Genomic DNA, 21,197 nt, shown 5'->3' with positions numbered 1-21,197 from the left:
CCAATATGTGCCATGATTATGCTTGTTTTCTTAATATTTTCATGGCCATTTTTAATAGTTTAGGGCGGAGGTTTAGACCATATGAAATGCTATATGCTCCCATGGTTGGCCTACCGGGATATCCATGATCCAGGTAAATATATTTAGGTATCTATAATGATCCTAGTGTATGGTATAAGATAGTTAGCATCTCCCATATCAATGCTCCCCATAGGTATCCTAGGGAGAGATCAGATGTCTGGCAGTGACAAAACTCCACCTCCATCTTAAAGTGGATATACTCAACAGATTTATTTAGTGATATTAGATCAATGATGATGCTACATTCATCATCTTTTATAGTTTTGGAATAATATATTCGATACAAATTCCAATCCGTTTAGTAATGTGCCTGTTTAGTTCAGCTTGCCTTCTCACTTCTCTTTTCTTAGAGGGAGAAAAAAGCAGCCTTTGGGGCGCATTGCTGAACTGGCAGTAAAATGCCCAATTTGAATTTGTTTTTATCCTCTAATGCTGTTGAGTATATTTTGGTTATTTGTGACAGCATCCCATGCTTAGCCCACTCCCCATGCAGTTTAGTAGAACACCCTTGTTTTTTAGTGTAAACTGGGAGAGGAACCAGACTACCTACCTCCATGCTTGTTGTTTTTCATGAAGGCGTAGTTTGCTGGTATGCTGTGCTGTCGGTTGGGTGGGGCGGCGCATCGGTCTTGGGGCGGCGCATGGGGGGTTCTTCCAGCGGTCACCGGCTCAACCAGTCCGTTTTTGTTTGAATATTGGATGGTGTGCTAGGGCAGCTGTGGCTGCCAGGCTTTTCCCATTGCTTGGAGCCCTTTGAATGGCGATTTGCTCCCTGATGGGGTCCCGGTTTCCATGCACCAGTGCTCCCTGTTGCCCATATATGTTGGCCGGGGGATGCCGAGGGGTGCTGCTGTCAAGCTGGGCCCAGTTTGGGTGTGATGTCCTGCTCGTCCCATAGCCTGCTCCCTCTTCCAGGTTTCAGCAGCGGCTTGCATAGCCCCATATATTCCATTCCTGTGCGGGCAGGTCTATATGCATCTTTCAGTCGAGTCGAGTATCCCAATATAGGGAACATCTTAGGCGTCAGCACCAAAGGCGAGCAAAGGTGGTAACATCTTGACCTTCTGTAGAATTCGCTGCTTGTCTGTGAGTCTACGAGACCCAGCTGCCTGCGGATTTGCCTCTGGAAAGGCCCTCCTGCAGGGCTTTTGTTGGGAAGATGGTCGCGTGGAGGAGCCATGTAGTGGCGCACGACACCCAGTGGCTCTTCCTGATCCTGCTCCCCTGGCATACTGCTGTTCTCGTCCGCCTGCCCAGCGCTTAAGCCAGCCCAGCCCTGGCCTCCTTAGCCCTTAAAAAAAGGAGCATAAAGGATGCGCTAAATGGGAGGAGGCAAAGCACTCCACTCCGCTGTTGCATCAATCCCTCGACAAGGGAGATGGCTAGTGCAATAGCACTGGGGTAGGAGTCAGCTCCCTTGGCATTCAGCCAGTGCCCCTTTACACCGGCGGCACAGGGAGCGGCTCGGTGTCGAGTGAGCGGGAGCATTGAAATAGCTCCACCGCTACCGGTGGCTGCCTGCCAGATAAACCCTCGTGTGGAGTTGGGCAGGCAGTCCTTCTCCTGGAGGTGAACTTCATGACCTCCTCTGGCTTGGGGAGACAGACATACTCATTTTTGCTGTCTCCAACCTGTTCCAGCTTGGAGGAAGATGGCTCCTGTAGAACCTGTAAATTGGTAAGATTTCCCCTTACCTGCATGTAGAGGCTGCCTGCCGTTTTTCAGGCGGCGTTGTGGCGGTTCCCGGGCGGTGATTCTCCTGGTCAGGAGTCTGCAGGGCTGCCGGTCGGGTTTTTTAAAATTTCCCGCCGGTCCGCGGCTGTACGGAACAGCTGTTCAGCGGACCGGCATTGGCGCAGCTCCCTGCAGCGGTCCGCAGCGTTAGCGGTCCGGGTAGCGCCGCTCCTTGCAGCGGTCCGCAGCGTTAGCGGTCCGGGTGGCACCTTTTCCCCGTCACTGTCGGCCCCACGCTGGAGTCGAAACGGGGCCGCTCACCATGCCTCACTTTGCTCCCGCTGGAGCAAAAACCACAAGGCCCGATTAAGGTAAGTACTTACCTCTCGTCCTTGGATGCGGGAGCTAGCCCGACTCCCGCTGGCTGCCGCGTTCTGCACGCTGTGCGATTATGCCGCATGCGCACTGGAGCTGGGGTCTTCACGGAATCACTCACGTGACTCCGAAGTAAAATCAATAGTGTGATGGACCAGACAATGTCCACAATTTGCAACCACTTTGTTGGGTGTTTGAGTTACTGTACTAGATTGTATGCCCTGGACTGTACACCTGTAGAGGTTTGATAAAATATCCATCGTTGTGCCAAATCATCTTGATTTTCTGTGGGAAGTGGAGTCATGAATGAGATTTCTTTATGCTTGCATCATTTTGCCGGGCCCTGTCTATGTCCAGGAGCTTGAAGCTGTTGTCTCTCTCCACTCCTGTTCTGCTGATAAAGACAGATTCATGGATCCTCCTCTTCCCCATACTGAAGTCAACAAACATCTTCCATGACTTGCTACAGTTAAGAGCAAGATTACTGTTCTGTCATCACTCAACTAGATTATTATCAATATGGCTCATTATTATCCGTCATTCATCCAACAACCATCACATCGTCAGTGATTTTAAAGATGGCATTGGGGCTGTGTCTGGCTACGCAGTCATCAGCAGAGTAAATCGGAATAGCTGAAGGAACTTTCCCATTTGTTTCATATCGACAGGCCTACAATCCCTCTGAAATCAATAGAAGCATGAATGATGTGTCTCAAGTAAATGCTAATAAATCTGGGCAAGATCGATCTATACTACTAGATTCTATGAAGTTCATCAGCAAAAACAACTAGATTAAAATTAAATAGAACAACCAGCATTTACAGTTCAAACCAGTTTTTAAATCTGATTCTCTTGAGTGATCAACAAAAATGGAAATATAGAATTTAAATTGAATATTGGCTGCCTAGTCTTTGTGTTTCTGGTTTTCAAAAGCTGCTGCTGTAAGTTATTGCAACGTTATTTTATTTTTCTCTCCAAATGCATCAAGGCAGCTATAAAGAAGCCCAGCACAAGAAAATGCTGTAATTGGCGTCAAGAATCATAAAATCCTATGGTTTAGAAGGAGGCGATTCTTCCAGTTGTGCTCAGTGTTCTGAGAGAACTCTGCACTATGTCATAAATCCAGGCCTTATTCATATGGTTCACCAAATTAATCCTCTTCATGTTCATTTACCTTTTATCGCGCATGTTGTTTATTTATACTTCCACACTTCGAAAGATTTGGACTTCGTATCTACACCATGTGAAAAAAATCTTTTTGTTGCCTCATTATTCTGCGCTATATGGTAAATATGTAACCTAGAGGAAATTTAAAAAAATCTCAAAATAACCCATAATTTTGGGTATACACCTTAACTTTGACCCATCTGCTCTGCAGACGACAATCAGTATATGCAGGCAACAATACTTCTCTATTATCAATACAGGAGCACCTCCAGACACTGCTCAGCCCCCAACTCTACTCTATTTGCTCAAGACTATGTAGCCAGACACAGCCCCAGCACCATCTTTAAATTTGCTGACAATGCCACTGTTATTGGGCAAATGAAGGGTAATGATGAGTCAGAGCACAAGGGAGAAATAACGATCTGATTATATGGTGCCAGAACCATAATCTTGCTCTCAATTAGCTGATTGTTGACTTCGGGAAGAGAAATCCAGGGATAAATGAACATCTTATTATCGACGGGATGGTGCCATAGAAAGCCAACAGCTTCAGGTTCCTGGGCATTTTTATCTTTGAAGATCATTCCTGGGCGCATCATATTGATGTAATCGTAAAGAAAGCTCATCAATGCCTCTGCTTTCTCAGAAGATTGAGGATATTTGACATGTCAATGGGAGGTCAATGCCTGTGAAGGATCTTCCACCGTCTGTAGTCTCCAGCGTTCCTGGATGTTCGAGTTGCCGAACCAGGCCGTGATGCAACCGTCAACATGCTTTCTACCATACACCTGTACAGATTCAATAGAGTATTCGTTGACATGCCAAATATCCTCGACGGGATGGTGCCATAGAGAACCAACAGATTCCGGTTCCTGGGCATTTTTATCTTTGAAGATCTTTCCATGGGTGCATCATATTGATGTAATTGTAAAGAAAGCTCATCAATGCCTCTGCTTCACATGCAATGACCTCCTCACCATCAAAGAGATCTATAATAGGCACTGCTGCAAAAATTCTGGTCACACCGACATTTTGTTACTAACATAAGGAAAGTCATATTGGAGCCTGAAAGCCGTGACCACCAGTTCAAGAACAGTTTCTTCCCAGCACCCGTCAGGCTCTTGAACACAACACAACACTGATCCCACCGCAGCAACTATGATATTTTATGGATTGTGTCTTTGGTTGCACTGCAGGCTTTAGTTTTGCACTATTATGCTTACTAGGTATTACAGTTAGTATTCTATGTTTGCACGTTATTCCATTCCATTAGTCTGTTGCAGCAAGTAAGAATTTCATTGTTCTGTTGTCGGAAGCTATGACAATTAAATCCTCTCCTCTTGTTAACTAGTGGCAGGGAGGAACCATTAGTTGAGTGAAAAAAGCTAAAAATGCTTTAAAAACTTAGCTATTCTTTGGAAGTGTTAATGTTTAGAAGGTGCTTTTGAGAGAACGGGTGCAATGGAGACATTGTGTATTAAGCAAAGAATCTCACTGTGCCAAGCCACATGTGACAACAAAGTATTCCTATTCCTATGGAAACATAGAAAATAGGTGCAGGAGTAGGCCATTCGGCCCTTCGAGCCTGCACCACCGCCATTCAATATGATCATGGCTGATCATCCAACTTAGTATCCTGTACCTGCCTTCTCTCCATACCCCCTGATCCCTTTAGCCACAAGGGCCACATATAACTCCCTCTTAAATACAGCCAATGAACTGGCCTCAACTACCTTCTGTGGCAGAGAATTCCAGTGATTCATCACTCTCTGTGTGAAAAATGTTTTTCTCATTTCGGTCCTAAAAGATTTCCCCCTTATCCTTAAACTGTGAAACCTTGTTCTGGACTTCCCCAACATCGGGAACAATCTTCCTGCATCTAGCCTGTCCAACCCCTTAAGAATTTTGTAAGTTTCTATAAGATCCCCCCTCAATCTTCTAAATTCTAGTGAGTACAAGCCGAGTCTATCCAGTCTTTCTTCATATGAAAGTCCTGACATCCCAGCAATCAGTCTGGTTAACCTTCTCTGTACTCCTTCTATGGCAAGAATGTCTTTCCTCAGATTAGGAGACCAAAACTGTACTCAATACTCCAGGTGTGGTCTCACCAAGACCCTGTACAACTGCAGTAGAACCTCCCTGCTCCTATACTCAAATTCTTTTGCTATGAATGCTAACATACCATTTGCTTTCTTCACTGCCTGCTGCACCTGCATGCTTACTTTCAATGACTGGAGATTATGAGACGGGAGTAAATCCATACAAAAAGCGAGAGGAATTAGTCAGATTAGCTATGGGATTCAGTGCATTTATGATAGATATTAGCTGCTAGCGTGCTCCCAGAAATAGAGAGACTGAAGAAGAAAAGAGAAAGTTTAAGAGAGCATGTGAAAGATAGCACAAAGATTGGCAGCAAAGTTGCTGAAAATGTTCAATTTGGGGCAGGAGCAGGAAATTGCACAGCTACCGTCCATGGTGTACCTGAAGGGAATGTGAAAAGAGAAAGATTTCTGTTTAATTGATTTGTGTCCTTGATCGGTCGGTGTCTTGGGCGTTTGAAAGATCCCAGTGTTATCAAACATAATATGATACACAAAATGAGAAACAAACCCTGGGCATGTCAGACACATCAAAATATTAAAGGGATGATATTACAGTTCAAAGAAATGCTTGTGTTTTCAGCCAAATATTCTCTTACGTTCTTTGAAATGTGTGGATTTTATGTGATGCTAATAGTTCAGATATTCTTATTATTACTTGCAGAGAAAAATGTGGGTTTGTCTCTGATTTATTGAACTGTTTGTCTGGCAGTCATTACCTAAATACCACAGATTTCTCCCTCTAAATATTGAGAAAGTAGAGGCAATTGCCTTTGGTTTAAGCGGTGAACCATTCCCCTGCCATTACCCATACTTTCTGCAGGCACATGAGAATTAGCTCTCTGTGCTGGCTGAACTTCACCCTCCATTACCTGCCTGAGTATCACACGCTGCCTTGGGTGGCGAATAAAACTGAAATCAATAGCTGAAAATCACCCTCTCCATTACAGGTCAAATAGTCTGCTCCTGGGCTGAGCTACCATCCAGTGACACCAAGTCAAATTGACCTAGATAAGGTATGAGCCAGGCTGGCAACTGTTGCAGCAAAATATACACCCGATCTAATCTGATCGGAAATGACACATCTGGGTTGAGTTGCCAGACTCCAAACAAAACGGGTTTTAGTTTGTAGAGAAGGGGAGAGAATTGATGCCGAGAACAAAAGGGAAGGTCAATGATCGAATGGCAGGCATGAGAGCTTGATTAATTTAAGCTGAAAAGCAAAAAAAAATCCACTTGCTGAAATCAAAATAGAAAGATGAAAAATATTAGAAATAGGTCAAGCAGCATCTGAAGAGAGGAAAAAACAGATTTTTCAGATGAAAGATATCCTTCATCAGAATTGGCATGTTTTGATGCAAACTGAACTGTTGAAACCAATTGATTGATGAGGTCTGTGAAAATAAGTACTGTGCAAACCGTTGTTTGGTTTCTGCTTGAATATTCTTCAGGATAACTAACATCTCACGAATATGTATCAATTTAAGAAACATAGCTGTTCAGTAGGAAAAAGATCCAATGATATAAACACCTACATTGTTTTGCAATTGACTGCATTGCTTGAAGAAGTGTAATAGCAAGTTTCTCACTCAGTGATGTGATAATAGAAACATAGAAATTAGGTGCAGGAGTAGGCCATTCGGCCCTTCGAGCCTGCACCGCCATTCAATATGATCATGGCTGATCATCCAACTCAGTATCCCGTACCTGCCTTCTCTCCATACCCCCTGATCCCCTTAGCCACAAGGGCCACATCTAACTCCCTCTTAAATATAGCCAATGAACTGGCCTCGACTACCCTCTGGCAGAGAGTTCCAGAGATTAACCACTCTCTGTGTGAAAAAAGTTCTTCTCATCTCGGTTTTAAAGGATTTCCCCCTTATCCTTAAACTGTGACCCCTTGTCCTGGATAATGACCAAGTCATCTCAGCTGGTTGATTGAAGACTAAATATTGACCAGAACAAAGTGATACTTTATCTTGTCATTTGAAAAAGTATCGTGGAACCCATGGCTTTGTGATTCAGTAAGCTACAGATGGTTTTGAACTACTTTAAGTAATTCGCAACTTTTGCTCAAGGAATTTTTACTCTTTCTTCAGTTCAGTTGCAAGTTAGCATCCTTTACTGAAAAGGGAACTGTTTTCTTATCTGCTGCATTTGGAAGTTAAAATTGGTGTGAAATATACTTATATTTTTGCAGCAAACAGAGAAGCCCATCACCAAGTTCAAATCACATCCCAAGCAGCAGTGCAACTTCAGTATCATCAACAACAACTGCACGTTCTTCGTGTTCATTGACGCCGACGCTAGTTGCACATTTCAGTGAAAATCTTATTAAACATGTTCAGGGTTGGCCTGCTGATCATGCGGAAAAGCAAGTAAGTGAATATCAGATTTTGTTTTGAAATTATCAAAATAAATGTTGGGAAATTAAGAAAGCTGACATTAGGAATTTTGGGTTATGTTTGGTTTGATCTTGCTGTGAGTTCTGTTGTGAATTTTTACCGACAGAAATTCCGTACAGTTAAAATATTTTTACACTCCATTAACAGCACAAATCAATAGACCAGTCAAATAAATTCAATAAACTCTGTTTCGCTTTACCGACAATCTGAACTGGCAGGTATATTCTCATCCCAGACTAACACTGATGTGATTTTCTTTTCTTACATGGGATTTGGTTCACTGGCATTCAGAAAGTTTGCAATCAGATACAAAATGTAAAATGCTACTTTGTCTTGTTTTGGAGCAGGTGGTAATATCTTTCGACAAACAATTTCCAACAGCTCAATAACTCAAATGAGTTCAATTGACACTGGTCAGGAAAGACTTGAAGTACAACTTATGTGTTGCAGTCGCTGTGCTACCCTCATTAAAACACAACTTTACTGCCCCCTACCCTTGAGGATTGAAAATGCACAATTTTGTAACGAAAATATTTAAGTAGATCATTATATTTTCTAACCAATGAAGTTAAATAATGTGGGGCATGGTATATGGACTTATATACCATGGACAGAATACAGTTGGTTCCACGCGGTAGGCTTGTCTTTCAGCTGCCTTTATAGAAACATAGAAAATAGGTGCAGGAGTAGACCATTCGGGCCTTCGAGCCTGCACCGCCATTCAATATGATCATGGCTAATCATCCAACTCAGTATCCTGTACATGCCTTCTCTCCATACCCCCTGATCCCTTTAGTCACAAGGGCCACATCTAACTCCCTCTTAAATATAGCCAATGAACTGACCTCAACTACCTTCTGTGGCAGAGAATTCCACAGATTCACCACTCTCCACCAAACTTGCTAATCCTTCCGGAAGGGGCGTGGCCTTCAGGAGAGAGAATCTCAACCTTTTTTAAACACTAATAACTTTTATTTTAAATCAATGGGAACAATCCCCTTGTCCTGCACAGGGGGGACTGAGTAAGATGGCCAAAAATCACAGCCGTAAGTGGCAGTGTTTTTTCTAAAACCAATATACAGAACAACAGGAAGTGATCAGACTTTTAGTAATATAGATAGATGTGTGAAAATGGTTTCAAATACTCATCTAAAGATCACATCAATAAGAGTTCCAATGAAAAGGATAAGCTTTGGGACATCATTAAACTTCACAATTTCGATGTTTAAAATTATATGCTCACATCTAAGTAAATCATCAATAAATTCTATTTCCCAAAGCTTTTCTTGGAATGAAAAATAACGACACCAAGCAGCATTAATTATAATTATGACCGGAGGAAGAGTCAGTGTGGTGTGTTATGAGATAGATTTTAATTAAAAAAGCAGATGATAACTGCTTAGGGCGGCACAGCGATAGGGTTACTGCCCTACAGTGCCAGAGACGTGGGTTCGATCCTGACTAAGGGCCCTGTCTGTACGGAGTTTGTACACTCGCGTGGATTTTCTCCAGATGCTCCGGTTCCTCCTACACACTATAGACGTACAATTTTGTAGGTTAAAACGTGGTCTTATAGTTTTGTAGGTTAATTGATTTCTGCAAATTGTCTCTCGTGTGCCAGATTGTCGTTAGTCAGTGGGCCGAAACCTATTTCCATGCTGTATCTCTAAACTCTAACTGAATAATTAATCAAATATGTTTAAATATGAAGCAGTGATAAACCGAATGGAGAAAGGAAAATTATGGAAGAGGTAACATGAGGGGCTGATTAGGAAGTGGTCTTGTAGTGAAGGTCAGAGGTGACTTGCATGAAAATGCATTTCATTTGCAGGAGGAAATGAAGTTCTGATAGATAAGGCGTCTCCAGGGAATGGAATAGTTTCTTTAGTGGCTGTAATGCTTGGTTTGAAGCTGTTCAAAACCAAAGGTAGAAATAATGGTGGCATAATATGAAGCCTTGATTTGCTGAATTGTAATGAATGCATTCTAAATACAATAATGAATTGATTAATTGTAATAGGAATGTGTAACACAGAAAATCATTACTGAATCCTGCATGGCAGAAACCAATGATAGAACAGAACCTTTTTCCCAGGCTGGAAATGTCTTAAGACCAACGGGCATATCTGAAGGTGAAAGGGGTTGTGCAGGGTGATTTTTTACACAGGACGGTGGGTGCCTGGAATATGCTGCACGGGTGGTGGTAGAAGCATTTATAATAGTGTGTTTATGATACTTTTAAATAGGCACATGGACATGCATGAAATAGAGGGGTATAGATCATGTGCAGGCAGATTTATTTTAGATTTTAGAGATACAGCGTAGAAACAGCCCTCCAAATCTGCGCCAACCAGTGATCACCCCCATACACCGATACTATACTACAAAGTATGGACTATTTAAAAGATGAAATTAGTTTTTGCTTAGCATCATGTTCTGCGAGACATTGTGGGCCAAAGTGCATGTTTCTGTGCTGTACTGTTTTTTTGTCTGGCAGCTTGTTAATATAGGTTCAACCCTCTGTATGAAACAGTTATCCCTCAGGATCCCGTTAAATCTTTCCCCTCCCAGCCTGAACCTGTGACTGCTCTTTCTTTATTCTCCAACACTGGTATAAGAAGACTGTTGGCATTCACTGTATTTATGTCCCCCATGATCACATGTGTCTCTGTAAAATCTTCCCTTGGTTTCCTAAGCTCCAAGGTCATATCCTTCCCAACCTTGCCTGATAACGGTCTGTCCATCTTAGTGGCATCTACCTTATAGAACGGTAATCAAAACTGAACACAATACTTCAAGTGTAGCTGCATCAACCTCTGTACAATTGCAGCATAACAGACCTACTTTAATGCTCAGTGCTCTTACTGATGCAGTCCAGTGTATCAAAAGCCTTCTTCATACCCTGTCCACCTGTGCTGCAACTTTTGGGGAACGCCTCAGTGTTCGACAACACTCCCCAGGTCCCTACCATTCAATGTGGATGTCCTTTATTGATCTTGTAAGATTCATGCTCTGGTTTAGGGGTTTGCCTGCAAGGTCAATATTTATTGCCATACCAATTGCCTTCACAGAAATGGTGCTGAGCTGCCGATTTGAACCGTAGCAGTATAACTGGTCTCACATATTATACATCTTCCCATATTTGAATATAGATCAACACTAAACATATGTTTGATGTGTTAATTCCATACAATTAAAATCCTAAACTGAGACTAAATTGATTTTAGAAAGTCAAATTGTAAATATTGTTCTATGATTGCCGATTACTGATATTTTATATCTAATTAATTATCTTCATAATTTAATATCTAGGCATCACGGCTGAGAGAAGAAGCACACAACATGGGAAGTATTCACATATCTGAAATTTGTACTGAGCTCAAAAACTTAAGATCTTTGGTCCGAGTATGTGAAATCCAAGCCACTTTGCGTGAGCAAAGGTAAGCAACGCATCCGTGTTTGATTAGGCTGTTCAGCCCATCATGTTACATATTTTAAGACCATTGGGATGATTTCAGTTTCTTGAGTGGCTATCAATAATTTTTGGTCTGTCCCATATGTAGTTTTATTATCAAAATGAAGCGATAGATTATAGGTCACAATCATTATTTTCGGAGCTGCAAATTCAATGGAGATCTGTACTTAAGGCATTGACTTAAAACCTATAATATAAACATAATGGTTTTTGTTGGGTTTTTTTGCAAAATGCGAGTCATGACAAAAAAACTGCTTTTGTTTGTTTTCCAACTTCCTGTAATCAACAGAATTGATTGGCATTTTTAACTTGTTTCTGAATTGTCTGACTCTACACGTCAGTAAATAAGCATTTTGCAAAGTAAACATGCCTCTATTGTTCAAATAGGAATCCAGAAGAAGGCAAATGTTATTTCAAAATATAGAAAAACGATTGGTCACAGCTTGTATGCTCCCTGTTGCAAATTTGCCTTCACTCTGCCGGTCACGATGGTCAAACTTAGATTAATTCATTCATGTAAAGTATCAATAAAGCCATTTCAGTCTGAACAAAATTGTATACCTTGCAGTCATAACATAGAATAAAATAACAAAACACGCACTTAACAGAGTTTACCATCCACCACAGTAAGTCTACCAGGCACCTCCTCACTGTGATGGAAGGCAAACGTCTTAAAGTCCTTGTCTCTTCCCTCCTCGTCTCCCTCTGCGTTGAGGCGATCCAGGCTTCCGGTGTTGGATCCCCGCCGGGTGATGGTAAGTCCAGCACCCGGGGCGGTCGAAGCTGCCACCCTCCAGTCCAGCGGACGAAGCTGTCGTTGCGAGAGCTCCAGAAAACAGGTCACCAACCTGGGACCTGCGAGCTCCCGACGTTGTCGTCCACTGGGCCCGCGGCCGAGGCTCCGAAGTCGGATGGCTGCCGCCGCAACGCCACCACAGCCCCGAATTTGGCAAGCCCCGTGTTGCTAAGTCCTGGCTCTGATTTATCTCGGAACCTCGAGGTCGGTCCCAGTTGGAGGCCGCCAGCTCCGCGATAGGCCTCAGCACAAACGGAGACAGAGACGGGGGGTTACGACAAAGAAAAGGTCGCATCCCCCCTAAAGAGGAGACTAAAAACAGTTTCCCCCAACCCCCCCCCCCCCCCCCCACACATACACAACTAAAATAAATGAAATAAACTAAACAACAGGGCAAAAGAAAAAAAGAAAAGACAGGCGGACTGCAGGTGAGCCGCAGTTGCTTGGGCAGTGCCGCCACTTCCGCCATGTTCCCAACGTTTTAAATTAATTAATTTCAAGCATTCAAAGGAGATCGGAACATGATATTTTTTGACAAGAAACACATGTATGTTCAGAAGAATATTAAACCTTTTCGGTTTGCTGCGATTGTAAATTTAATCAGCGTAATTGTCATGACAATTTGGTAACTGTCAGTTCTTTGCTTCCATTTTTACAGGATACTGTTTTTGAGACAACAAATTAAAGAGCTTGAAAAACTGAAGAATCAAAATTCCTTTATGGTGTGAGGGCTTGTGAAGAAAAATTGCACATGGTTTAAAGCCAGGGACTGTAAACGCTTGCCCAATCTTAAACTAAAATTTGAGCTGCGTTTGAGAAGGCTTTGGACCGTGGGTCTGGGCAAAAGGGTGGAATGGGAGGGGGACAAGGCGGATTCTGATTCAGGGGAGATAAAGTGGTTAATTTGTAAACCCTTGAAATGTAGATTTCTTGTAGATGTATTCTTCACGTTGTAAATATGTTTTGTAGAGTGAAGCCATGGGAAGCCATGTGTATCAGAGCTTTGACATCTGAACTAATCAATGCTGAGGTGGCTAAATACCTAGCCTTTTACATGTTAACTTGTCTGCAAACTAGCTTTGGTAATTTTCATCATTCAGTGAAATGCATTTCTTAGAATGCTGGCACCAGCCAGTGTGCATCACGGGCTGCAACAACTGGAACGGTTTGGTCAGTATACAAATTAGCATGGAGCACCTTCAGATTCCACATACCCAGTCAGGCACAGCTCTGCAGGCAGCTTTCTTCATTGCAAGGCAATTACAATTTTTTTCCTTAAGGCATTGTGGCCAAGGCACTTGGGTTCACCAACTTTTCATTCCTCCTTACAGCAGTTCATAGTTGTGCGCTGTTGACTGAATAAAATACAGATTGTTGCAGTAGGTACAGTACAGATTGATTTTTTGTATGCCTACCTAATTGCTGTGTATTTGCATTTGTGCCCTGTTTTAAAACAAAAATGGGAGCAGAGACAGATTGATACAGGGCATGTGTATATTTATTAAGTGGCTGAAGCCACTCACAATTAGTGACAAGCTCAATGTTAATTGCTAACATTGTTGATGGTGGGAGAAAGCTGGTCATTCATGAGAAGATGTATGTAAATATAATAAACTTTTGTTTAAAGCACTGGGTACCCTTTTTATTCAGCTACTGCATATAGGAAGCTGAACTGCTCTGGCAAACCTGATTGGGAGTAATCCTTGTTGGATGCTTGTTTTTTTTTGTATAGAACCCTGGCTTTCAAGAAGAGACCATTTTGTGCAAAATTGAACGACAATTTTTTTTCTTTGTAAATGATTCTGTGACTAAAACAAGAACTTCAACAAGGATTTGGGATTCCTTGCCTGTAATTGGCTTGTGTAAAGTCTTGGTTTACCTGTATTACTATAATGACACATTTAATTTGAAGGATGTTTGTGTTGTAGCTAACTGTGCAAGTAAGGTGCTGACTGCTGTTCTTTTGCCATCACAATACGCTAGATCTGTGTAATTTGAGCATGTGACCATCATTGGAAAATGGTGGTAGAGCTCACCTTTGTATATTGTTTCCTAAAGTATATAAAAAAAATAAAACTATGCTACCACTGGATATGTTCACTTTTCTTTCATGTGCAGGTTTACATGGGGTTCACCACACAGTTTATTTACTAACATTTCTGTTTGATTAATGAAAAACCTATTGAATTATATAATTTACAAATACAGTTTTCATATAGCAAATATGACTGTCTTTGAGGTTTATTTAACCGTCAATAATTCTTGTGCCAGCACTTTATTTTGGTTTTGAACAAGGGCTTTGAAGGATAGTATAGAAGGAATTGAATTCAGAGAAGCGTTTCTATGAAGGTTAAGGTGTTAGTTTATCGTGTTCTTTCCTAAAGTTTAACTTGCTCTTAAGTGTTGGCTTTGTTATAAATTAGAATTGATTTATAACTTTTGTGAGGCTCTGCACTATAATTCTATGATTGTATTACACAGTTAACGTTATTACTCAATTCAATTTGAACACAAGGTACTAATTAAAAACACTGCTATTGTAATTGAATCTTTATTGGTATTCAATTGATAACACTATTCAATAAGCATCCAATTCTCTCAAATTGTTTTGTCAGGAGCAGTTGTTATTCCCATTTGTCTTTTTATATCCGAGAAAGAGAAATAATTTGTGTCTGTTAACTTGTAAATTGGTCCATTAGTAACTTGTCAGTTTCTTTGTTGAACTTTAGTTAAGGCGCATATTGCAATCAAAAGCGCTTGAACAATTGGTTGGGAAGATAGCCAAACTGTAAGACTTTCTTTTAAAATTCATATTATCATTCTTGATAGCTCGATGTGCTGGAAAGTTATATTAAGAAGGGCACTGAAAAGAAGGGCACTGAAATCAGATAAATTGATTTCAAACTACCATATTTGACCAACCTCCCCAGATTTTTGATCTCGCTGACTGAAAATGTTTGTCAGGGAAATTTAAGCACTTTTTTTTAAATCATTTTTAAAATATGTGGGGTTTTAAGTTTAGGGAAGCACTTAGACAGCCTTTTGCTTAAATGCTTAAAACATTGTTTTATTACTGATGTCTCAGGTTTGTAAAGAGGAAGGTGATGAACAGCTTCAACTTCTTGATCAGTATAGAATTTGTTTACTGATATTCAAATAATGATAGCAGAACCAAATGAGTACATTACTTCTGTTATGCCCCACAGCTGGCACAACATAAGCAATGCATGTTTGGGTGCCCAGTATCTCACTTGTACATTATATCACTGTGAAATTATCAATGATATCCTGTGTATCTAAAACTACATTTTGGGCGACGTGCTGGAGTGTTCCCCAGTGCTCTTGCTGTTTGTTTTCTTGGATGTCTGCTGCATTACCTATCGTCTGTAAAATTGTTTTTCAAGACAAAGAGATGAGCATACTCTAGAAATGGACTTCCAGAAAATTATTTAGTCATTGTATTTTTCCAGCTCTTTCATGTTGGGAGCTGATAAATTTGGATCAAAAAGAAAGGTAGATGTAAAAGATGTGCAGCTTCTTATATTCAGAGATAGATATATTCTCGATTAGTGCAGGTGTAAGAGGTTATGGGGAGAAGGCAGAATGGGGTTAGGAGGGAGAGATAGCCATGATTGAATGGGGAAGTAGACTTGATGGGTTGAATGGCCTAATTCTACTATTCCTTGTGACCTTGTATATTTGGAAATGGGGGGTTTCTATCTAACTTTGAAGAACATTTGATAAATGAATACCAATTGCGCAGGAACAATATTTACTTGCAGAAGCCTCTATATGATCATCGATAGCTCTGCCCAGTCCTTTGACCTCTGCCAGCTGGAAGGACAAGGTGCATGCAAATGCCACCATCTGTGATATTCCTTCAAAGTTTTTAAGACCTGGAACTCCAATCTAACTAGGGCTGTGGGCCGAGCATCAAAAATGTGTCTAGAAATCAGTTTTCGTGACCCAAGTCACAGAACTACATGAAATTTTCCACAGATTTAGATGAAATATAATTGAGAAGGAAGTCATAACTCGTCATTGCCGAAAGTTGCACATTAATTAATTAAACTAATTAGAAAATGAGATCGGGAAAGTAAGCGCCATCTAGTGGCCAATGCCCATATTACACGATGGGCAGCCTATTTCCGTGTTGCAGTCCATTTACCTATATATATTCCAGATAGTAATATAGGTATAATAATATAATATATTATTATACCTATATATATTCCATATAGATATATTCCTCTGTTTTTCTGGAAACGGCCGCTATGGACGGCACTATGTACACCTCCGCCCGCGGAGAAGATCCGCGTTCGCGAATCGGCCACTTTTTAATTGAGACCGCGGCTTCACTATGTTAAATACCTAGGCCCCGCGATCGGAGCACCTTTTCCCGGTAAGTTATCGCAGGCAGCTCCGAGAATAGATTATTAAGACTTATTACTCTACAACAAGCTGGCATTAGTGAAAATGTTTAATTTACCTTGTTATTGATACATATAGTTTAGGCCCTCAACATGAATGAGTGAATGAATGAATGAATGAATGTATGAATGAATGAGTGAATGAATGCTTGAATAAATGATTGTGAATGAATGAATGAATGAATGATTGAATGAATGATGAGTGAATGGGTGAATGTACAGCCTCCAAATCTCATTTTTTCTTACCTTTCAGTTTGAGTTGATGCACAAAGTTTCACAACTTTGTGTTGCAGCATCACAGCAGGGACTTTGCTTTCAAGACTTTCTTCCACTTCTATCCACTTAGCTGCACATTTTTCAGACTTCTTAATGCTTTTCTCACTAAATTCAATTACCCTGCTGCAAGTTTCCACGACATGTATTCCACAGAACAACAAAGAACCTTCATTGGAATCTCCAGTAAAACAGGCATCAGTGAAGTCCTCTCAGCTATGTTGTGTGCTAGCCTGAAACGAAGCGCGTGATTGGCCAACTGGCAGACAACTCAATGTTAAACGTGCTTTGATTGGACTAAAAATGCCCAAAATGGTTCCGTTTTTTCTCTAATTTAATTTTAAAAATATGCAAGTCTTGTCCATGACGAGTTTCAGGGGTGATTTATATAATTTATTTACACAATATGTGAAAATTTCATGTAGTTCTGTGACTTGGGTCATGAAACACTGGAATAAAGCTCCTCGGCCCACAGCCTAAACAGCAGTAAACTGCATCTCTCTGATTACAGTTCAGTGCCATCCTCTCAAGGGCAGCTAGATTGGTCAGCAAATGCTTGCTTTTCCAGAAATGTGTATTCAAAAAATGTTTTTTTTTACTTCAGAATTCTGCTTTTGCACAAAATGTGCAATTAAAAAAAATTGTAATAATCTTAAATATCGCATTTTATGCGTTCCAAAGGCTGGTCAGTACAGTACCAATTAACCACAGTAGTTTAAGCCACAAAGACTAAACGCACTAGAAAGAATATTGTACACCATACAGGGTATCATTTTGCATTCTGTTCTTGGTGTATACATTGAACAAATGTCTATTTTTAGATCCACATTTTTGAAGTTTTAAGCCATTTTGGGAATCTGACAGTTGGATAGCTGTTTCAAGGTTACTTTTGCAATTGAAAATGTACATAAACTACATCAGTGTTTGCTGGAAGTGTTGATTGATATGAAACAAACATCAGAACACATTGTCATCCTCAGCCCACCCCAGTTCTTCCAAAAGTGCTGTTGGATCCAGCTGACCCATTGCAATTTATTTGGTAGCACACTTGCCTTTGGTTTAACCCCTGGATTTGAGCCAGTACTTCAGTGCACTTGTGAACAGTCCTGTACTGTAAGGTGCACTTTTTAGATACCAGGGTTACACTGATGGCTGGTCTGTTATCTCACAAAGGTACAGTGCATTCAGAAAGTATTCAGACCCCTTCTCTTTTTCTACATTTTGTTACGTTACATCCTTATTCTAAAATTGATTAAATTCTTTTTTTTAATCATCAATCTACACAATATACCCCATTTAAAAACAAAGCGAAAACAGGTGTTTAGAAATTTTTGCTAATTAATTAAGAAAGAAATAACTGAAATATCACATTTACCTAAGCATTCAGACCCTTTACTCAGTACTTTGTTGAGGCACCTTTGGCAGCGATTACACTCAAGTCTTCTTGGGTATGATGCTACAAGCTTGGCACACCATATTTGGGTAATTTCTCCCATTCTTCTCTACAGACCCTCAAGCTCTGTCAGGTTGGATGGGGAGCGTCATACACAGCTATTTTCAGGTCCCTCCAGAGATGTTCGATCGGGTTCAAGTCCGGACTCTGGCTGGGCCACTCAAGGACATTCACAGACTTGTGACGAAGCCACTCCTGCGTTGTCTTGGCTGTGTGCTTAGGGTTCTTGTTCTGTTGGAAGGTGAACCGCCACCCCAGTCTGAGGTCCAGAATGCTCTGGAGCAGGTTTTCATCAAGTACTTTACTCCGTACATCTTCTCCCTCGATCCCGACTAGTCTCACAGTTCCTGCCTCTGAAAGACATCCCCACAGCATGATGCTGCCACCACCATGCTTCATCGTAGATATGGTATTGGCCAGGTGATGAGCGGTGCCTGGGTTCCTCCAGACATGACGCTTGGCATTCAGGCCAAAGAGTTCAATCTTGGTTTCATCAGACCAGAGAATCGTGTTTCTTATGCCTTTTGGCAAACTCCAAGCGGGCTGTCATGTGCCTTTTACTGAGGAGTGGCTTCTGTCTGGCCACTCTACCATAAAGGCCTGATTGATGGAGTGCTGCAGATATAGTTGTCCTGGGAGGTTCTCCCATCTCCACAGAGGAATGCTGGAGCTCTGTCAGTGACCATCGGGTTCTAGGTCACCTCCCTGACCAAGGCCCTTCTCCCCCGATTGCTCAGTTTGGCCGGGCGGTCAGTTCTATGAAGAGTTCCAAAGTTCTTCCATTTAAGAATGACGGAGGCCACTGTGCTCTTCGGGACCTACAATGCTGCAGAAATTGTATTATACCCTTCCCCAGATCTGTGTCTCGACACAATCCTGCCTCGGAGGTCTACGGACAATTCCTTCGTCTTCATGGCTTGGTTTTTGCTCTGACATGCACTGTCAACTGTGGGATCTTATATTGACACGTGTGTGCCTTTCCAAATCATGTCTAATCAATTTAATTTACCACTTGTGGATTCCAATCAAGTTGTAGAAACATCTCAAGGATAATCAATGGAAACAGGATGAACCTAAGCTCAATTTTGAATGTCAGCAAATGGTCTGAATACTTATGTAAATGTGATATTTCAGTGATTTCTTTTAAATTACTTTGCAAACATTTCTAAACACCTGTTATCACTTCTTCATTCTGGGGTATTGTGTGTAGATTGATGATATAAAAAAAAAATCTATGTTAAAATAAAGCTGTAACGTAACAAAATGTGGAAAAAGTGAAGGGATTTGAATACTTTCTGAATGCACTGTATGAAAGTCCCAATCATGCTGATAACCTCAATTCAGAAGTTTATAATTTTAAGTTATGGGTATGTCCTTATATTCTGAGGCTATAGCCTCTGCTCCTAAACTCTCCCACGAGAAACATTCCACCATCTCTATCCACTATCTACCTTTCACTATGCGGTAAGTTTCAATGAATATTACAAAATACCTTACATTGAGAATATAGTAAGTGGTATACAAATACAACGTTTATTTTGTGTTATTACTACTTCGCGTTGGTAGTAATTCTATTATTGAGCGTGTGTGAAATTTGATGGTCATCTCTGCTAATAGCCAAGGTTATCGATTCATGAAATCAATTCCAAGGATTACATAAACAACATACTGCACAAAACAAAATCCGTTGGGCCACAATGCCCATGACGAAAATGATGCCAAAATAATTAATGTCTGCCTGCAATGGAAGGCATTTAAAGACTGCATAGATGAACTACAAAAATTGTTCATCCCAGTTTGGCAAAAGAATAAATCAGGGAAGGTAGTGCATCCATGGATAACAAGGGAAATCAGGGATAGTATCAGGCAAAGGATGATGCGTACAAACTAGCCAGAAAAAGCAGCATACCGGAGGACTGGGAGAAATTCAGAGACCAGCAGAGGAGGACGAAGGGCTTAATTAGGAAAGGAAAAATGGATTATGAAAGAAAACTGGCAGGGAACATAAAAACTGACTGCAAAAGTTTTTATAGGTATGTGAAAAGAAAGAGATTAGTTAAAACAAATGTAGGTCCCTTGCAGTCAGAAACAGGTGAGTTGATCATGGGGAACCAGGATATGGCGGACCAATTGAATAACTACTTTGGTTCCGTCTTCACTAAGGAAGACATAAATGATCTGTCGGAAATAGCAGGGGCCCGCGGGTCAAAGGAGGTGGAGGAATTGAGTGAAATCCAGGTTAGTCGGGAAGTGGTGTTGGGTAAATTGAATGGATTAAAGGCCGATAAATCCCCAGGGCCAGATAGGCTGCATCCCAGAGTACTTAAGGAAGTAGCTCCAGAAATAGTGGATGCATTAGTAATAATCTTTCAAAACTCTTTAGATTCTGGAGTAGTTCCAGAGGATTGGTGGGTAGCAAACGTAACCCCACTTTTTAAGAAGGGAGGGAGAGAGAAAACGGGGAATTACAGACCAGTTAGTCTAACATCGGTAGTGGGGAAACTGCTAGAGTCAGTTATTAAAGATGGGATAGCAGCACATTTGGAAAGTGGTGAAATCATTGGACAAAGTCAGCATGGATTTACGAAAGGTGAATCATGTCTGACGAATCTTATAGAATTTTTCGAGGATGTAACTAGTAGCGTGGATAGGGGAGAACCAATGGATGTGGTGTATCTGGACTTCCAGAAGGCTTTCGACAAGGTCCCACATAAGAGATTAGTATACAAACTTAAAGCACATGGCATTGGGGGTTCAGTATTAATGTGGATAGAGAACTGGCTGGCAAACAGGAAGCAAAGAGTAGGAGTAAACGGGTCCTTTTCACAATGGCAGGCAGTGACTAGTGGGGTACCGCAAGGCTCAGTACTGGGACCCCAGCTATTTACAATATATATTAATGATCTGGATGAGGGAATTGAAGGCAATATCTCCAAGTTTGCGGATGACACTAAGCTGGGGGGCAGTGT

General features: G+C 41.2%; 1 protein-coding gene across 3 annotated transcripts in view; it reads left to right on the top strand.

The window, feature by feature from the left end:
* The window catches only part of waca (WW domain containing adaptor with coiled-coil a), a 110,419-nt gene extending 96,257 nt beyond the window's left edge, over window positions 1-14,162 (top strand). For all 3 annotated transcript variants that reach the window (XM_055651821.1, XM_055651831.1, XM_055651813.1), the window contains 3 exons: window positions 7,597-7,774; window positions 11,114-11,241; window positions 12,731-14,162. In XM_055651821.1, coding sequence (XP_055507796.1) covers window positions 7,597-7,774; window positions 11,114-11,241; window positions 12,731-12,800 — 376 coding nt within the window. In that variant the 3' untranslated portion in view covers window positions 12,801-14,162. The remainder of the gene's footprint in view (window positions 1-7,596; window positions 7,775-11,113; window positions 11,242-12,730) is intronic.
* The last annotated feature ends 7,035 nt before the right edge of the window (window positions 14,163-21,197 follow it).

This window comes from Leucoraja erinacea, chromosome 2, assembly GCF_028641065.1.
Source record: "Leucoraja erinacea ecotype New England chromosome 2, Leri_hhj_1, whole genome shotgun sequence".
NCBI classification, from domain to species: domain Eukaryota; kingdom Metazoa; phylum Chordata; class Chondrichthyes; order Rajiformes; family Rajidae; genus Leucoraja; species Leucoraja erinaceus.
The sequence above is the reverse complement of the archived record's forward strand: the minus strand, read 5'-3'. Positions and strand labels throughout refer to the sequence as shown.